The sequence below is a fragment of the Microchirus variegatus genome, assembly GCF_963457635.1.
Source record: "Microchirus variegatus genome assembly, chromosome: 6".
Taxonomy (NCBI): Eukaryota; Metazoa; Chordata; class Actinopteri; order Pleuronectiformes; family Soleidae; genus Microchirus; species Microchirus variegatus.
The window spans coordinates 25,288,876-25,294,577 of NC_139807.1; the positions used below are offsets into that span (position 1 = coordinate 25,288,876).

Below are 5,702 nucleotides of genomic sequence, written 5' to 3' on the forward strand. Positions count from 1 at the left end.
AGCACTGCCGCGTGTCGCACCGGGCGCATGAGCTCCAAAATCATTTTGGATTTCTGACCCCTTGTCATATTTCTACTACCCTCACACCCCACGCAAAGTAACTAAGTAACTTTCACTTACAGTACATTTCAAATGAACTACTTTTAACTTCTACTTGAGTACATTTTCAGATGCCTACTTTTACTTCTACTTGAGTAATATTTCAACAAAGTATTGGTACTTTTACTTGAGTACAAAATTTTAGTACTTTTTCCACCTCTGCCTAACCTTAATCAGGTGCTTTTGCGAAACAGTAAATGCTCACTCGCTTTCATCAACATTGTGACACATAGACAGGAAAAAAACTGAAAAACATGTTTGCAAGTGATTTGTTATTCGTCCCAAATTCATTGTTTTCAATGGACATGCATTTGGTCACATGTTAGTACCAGCACACCGTCATGGGATTAGGATCTGGTATTCTGTATCTAATGTTAAAATATGCTGACATTGGTGAAGACATGGCTCGTGAGCTCACAGTGTGAATATGTGTCATATTGTCTGCATCATAGAATGAGACCTTCTTGGATGAGCAATTTAGATAAATCCCAATCTTTCTTGGTCTCCCTTCGAACTGTAGCTCTGTGATTATGTTTGAACTGCAGGTGGAATATTTTCGGCCATCATATTTTAGGAAAGTATTTTTTATCCCTAGCTCCCAATACTGTCTATGTCCAACATCTATCTCCCAGTAATGATGCCCTGAATAGAACTCATCAACACTAAATGTATTATATTTGTTTGAAATCATAGTTTGGCCAAATCCTGTACTGGACCCACAAAAATGATTGGCCATAAATTGTCCAAACCCTCCATCAAGGCTGAATGAAGGGGTGGATGTGGTTTGGCGAAATCCTGCAACAGAGCCAAGTTGAGGATTTGTCTGGGTTTGGCGAAATCCTGCAACAGAGCCAAGTTGAGGATTTGTCTGGGTTTGGCGAAATCCTGCAACAGAGCCAAGTTGAGGATTTGTCTGGGTTTGGCGAAATCCTGCAACAGAGCCAAGTTGAGGATTTGTCTGGGTTTGGCGAAATCCTGCAACAGAGCCAAGTTGAGGATTTGTCTGGGTTTGGCGAAATCCTGCACCAGACGTCAAAGAAGGAATGGCCATGAGTTGGCCAAATCCTGTGTCAGGGCTAAATAGATGACTGCCCTCGGTTTGGCCATGTCCTGTAATGGGGTTGTGGACAAAGGAAGGGTATAAGTGAGGTGGCATGCTTTTGGGTGTACAAAACAAACTTCGTCCATCATCAGAGACGGTTATATCTGTGCTATTTCTTTTGAGTGACAGCAGTTCTGCTCGGGGTTGGATGATCTGGAGCATCTCCTTCCATACAAAGAACTGCAAGTGACTTTCGTGAGGTCCCAAAGAGAGATATGTTTTCACCAGTTGAAAGTCTTTGGCTCTTGGTCTAAATAAATGCTCTGGAGCCTGGCTATTATTCTCACTCCACCACTTCAAGAACTCGTAAGTGTCTGTGATTTCCAATGCAGAAGCAGCTTTTACCTCCTGCACTAGGTTCTCTGTTACAGCTGTTTCTATTGCATTTAATGTCTTTGTCATTTTCTGGACAGCATCTTCCTCTTTGTGTTTCAGATCATTCTTGATCTGTTCTTCTTTTTTTCTCAGGAACTCATGCATCTCCTCAAACTGTTTGCAGATATGAGTCATTAGCTGCTTTGACTTCTCTTTTGTTTTTGTTATCTCTTCACTCTGATTGTTGGCCAGATTTTCTGTTGCACCAACATCATTAGAGATGCGCTGTACCAGTGCCTCCAACGTCTTCCTCAGAGACACTACTGCTTCTTCAACTGGTTTAAACATGTGTTGTTGGTGGGTCTCTCCATCTCGGCATTTGACACAAGCTAACTGCTGATCTGTGACACAGAACAGTTTCAACTTTTCATCATGTTCAGGGCACAAGTTGGCAAGCCTGTGTAGAAAAAAAAATATTTCAGTCAAGTGAGAGATGATCAACAAAGAGATGATGACCTGTTTTTTTTTAAGAATTGGTTTGACCCAATCAAGGGATACTGATAACCCTGCTTTTTAGGGCCATAGAGTAAGTACGCATATTAGACCCTTTGATCAATTGACTGTTGACCTGGTAGTACCAGTTATGATGTAATGTCGATGTGAAGTTGTGATAGGCTATATGACCTGCGTATTGTGTTTTATTTTGAAAGGGGGGCGGAAGTGTTTTACTTCGATTCTGTGTTGGAATTGCTGTCTGATGCAATCTGCTGTGGTGAGCTTGACACGATTTAGCAACGGCAAAAATAGAACTGCTACCTAGCGAGCCGCTTCTGGGACGCTGACATTCCGCTGCCGTAAAGCGCCTGGTGGAAATCTGGCTGTACTCTCCTGGGGCCTCATGTAAAAAGGTTGCGTACGCACAAAATCATGGCGTACGTCCTTTTCCACGCTCACATTCAGATGTACGAAATGTGAAATGACCGTGGAAAGGTGCTGTGCCCCACGCAAACTTCATGGCTGGGTTACGCACGTTTCTCCAGCTATTGTTCTTGACTGTATTGACTGCACACACATTGCTATAAAAGCGCCATCACATGATGAATTTGTTTACGTTAATAGGAAACATTTTCATTCCATCAAAGTTCAAATCTTATGTGATGCGCAAATAGAGCTAACTAACTATGACTCATTTATGGTGACTAACGGTATTTTTAGGAACATGCTGGGGGCTGGCACAGTGCACGATGGGTGGCTTCTGGGTGAGTAAATGGTTTATGCTTTTAATTGTCCCGAATGATAACCAGTTCAAGTTTTCTTTATTTTCTGCTGGTGAAATTAAAGCTACAGAGCTTTCTAACAAGCCCTTGATTGTCTCCCTGTGTTCAGTATTCATGTCAGTAAAAGCAGTCGTAAAGTTGGAAAAGTCAGCCATGGCGCACTTCTGCATTCATTAATTGTGAGAAGAAAAAAAATAGTTTCTGGGTTTTGGCACTACGCCAAGTTTCAGTAGGAAATCCACGCAAGTCTTTGTACATGAGGCCCCTGGAATAGGTGTCAGAAGAAGATTTGACGATTAGATTAGATTAGAAAGAGAATAAAAGACGCAAAAGAAGATGTATGCCGGTTGGTGGTTGGAACATGGTTGGAACGTCGGTGTGGTGCATGTCATTACCTGACCTGTACCGGAAACTCGATATGTACTTCAGCGTGAGAAATCGAAGGTGTAGCTTGAGAGCGCATGAAATGGTCTCACGGCCAGTCGGTGCAATTTTCAAAGGTGAACAATAGCTGCTATGTTCTACATATTATGTAGAACATAATACATATTATGTAGAACATAGCAGCAGCTCTGCAGCAGATGGAACAGACATCACTGACGTCACTGCTGTGAAACGTTCAGCCGTCGACCTCGAAGCATGAACCTGGGCTAAATGAATTCTAGATTTGCTTCATCATTCCCTGTCACTTCTCATGTTTTTGTTATCACGTTTTCACAATGAGTAGTAATTAGTGTTCCTAACAAGACAACATGTTGTTTAGTGTGGGATGCACAGTGGTCCTACAATTGTTAAACTCATGTAGTGTAATCTTGGCTCATTTAATTCATGTCTTTTTGTCCTATGACCAAACAATTGTGTCATGTCGTGCACATGCGGAAAGTCGATTTATCATTTTTAATCATGGGGACTGAATTCTTTCACAATCAAAGAATATTGTGTAGGTCATTCTAGTTGCATAACCGAATTGTTTTAAGATATTGTAACAAACAAAACATTCTATTAACTTCTGTAGAACCAGTGCTTCATGAAGGTTTACAAAGTCCTGGTCTGATGATGAGAATAAGTAAAAGCCTTCTAAACCATGCAACCGGTGGAACAACATTTTCTAACGTCTGTGAAACTAACAAAACTGGTTTTGACATACCCCTAATCTATTTTGGAGCAAAAGCTTATTGTTGGATTAAACTTGAAGAGGCTGCATATATAATAAACTGTACAAATTGGCTATGTGCATTGTTTCTGTCATGGCAAACTATAAACACAAAACATGAAGAAAAATTCCACAACACACCTCTTCATTTTCAAAATCATGCTCGATCTTCGCCTCCTTTGTGTTTCTGCCTTTGCCTTTTCAGCGAGGTTTTTCAGTATATGGCTGGTTGGAAGCTGCGTCTCTTCTAGAGGAAAGGGTGTCCGACACTCAGGACAGAAGCGCTGAGTATTCCTGGCGTCTGTGATGCACATTCTGCAGAAAGAGTGGCCGCATAGCAATGTCACCGGGTCGGTGAAGATGCTCAGGCAGATAGAGCAAGTCAAATGTTGGCAGTAAGGCACAGACGCCATGGCTGATGTGTTTTTTTTTTTCTCTCTCTGCTCTGCCTTGGCATTGTGGTTTTTTTTTTAAGCACTCATTCCTGGAAAGCCACACCCACTGTCACGTTTTCAACAAGTCGTCATGCAACTGGGCAGACAAGGTAACTGTTTCCAGGTCCTCGGCTGATTAAGTTTGATCATAGGAATGTAAAATGTATAGGAAGGTGTCAACATCATGGCTAAAACCTATTCTACTTCAGCTCTACTTCAATAACTTGTTGCCCTGAGCTATGTGATTCCCCCAGGGTCCCTAGGTGTTTTGGGTCTCCCAAATGCACAAAAACACACCGATTGTTTGGAAGATAAATACCCCGAATAGCACATTTCATTTTTAAGACTGTTAAGACCCTGTCTTGGGTACATATTGTACAGTAAATGGAACTGCTACACTCTAGTAGTATTGAAACAAAATGGACTTGAAAAATTCTGAGCTCATGTTCTGAAAACTTTCCATACACTGATCTTTAGCAGCTCACACAACAGTTGTGACCAAACACTGAAAATGCACTAATGTAACCAAACACTTCACACACACATCCTTGTGTGTGTGTGTGTGTGTGTGTGTGTGTGTGTGTGTGTGTGTGTGTGTGTGTGTGTGTGTGTGTACATTCATTTATATATTTGTGAGGACATTTTGACCATCTAGGGCTTTTAAGGACTAAAGGGTTCCTCAAGGGTTAGGTTCTGATTGTGATGTTATGGTAAGGGACTAGGGATTGGTATTATGATGTTTCCCCACTAATATATAAAACAAACATTGTGAGTACCTTGTGTACCTTGCTGTTTTTTCTTGAGATTGCATGAATGTGGATTGTCCCATTATTGTTACTCTTCATGTGAACTCAAAAAATTAATCAAATCATTCAGACTACTTTATTTTTTCGAAGAAAAAAAAACTCAAGCCTCTTTCGAACGAATCACTCATGACCGACACAACACTAGAGAGCGCGCGCGCGAGCTTTTTGAGTAATTTTGACAGCCCTAGTAAGCATGTCCTAGAATATCAAGAATGCATGAAGTTAAGGTCAGCACCCTCCACATCAGCAGGTAACACAATGATTTTTTTAATAAAAGATGTTGATTTGCAAGTTCTGTATTTTGACTGTAATTGTCTTTTCTGGGGCCATGTGAACCTGTACTAGTGTGGAGTTATTCTACAGTATTCATGACAGTAAAATAGACAATCCTAAATTAATGTACTGCAGTAATTCTGTTGCCGTCAAAAAATGCCGTCATATACCGTGAAACCTAGCCATTTTAATCTAGATTAATCTAGATTAATTTCAAGATTACAGTGAGATTAATCTAGATAA

General features: G+C 40.9%; 1 protein-coding gene across 1 annotated transcript; it reads right to left on the bottom strand.

Annotated features, from left to right (window-relative positions):
* Positions 1–786: 786 nt before the first annotated feature.
* LOC310928319 (nuclear factor 7, brain-like) lies at positions 787–4,359 on the bottom strand (the record flags this gene model as incomplete). The annotated part of the gene is made up of 3 exons (XM_083890842.1): positions 787–1,119; positions 1,229–1,973; positions 4,088–4,359. The coding sequence occupies 3 exons, from the start codon at positions 4,357–4,359 to the stop codon at positions 787–789; spliced, it is 1,350 nt and encodes a 449-aa protein (XP_083746968.1).
* Positions 4,360–5,702: the final 1,343 nt, after the last annotated feature.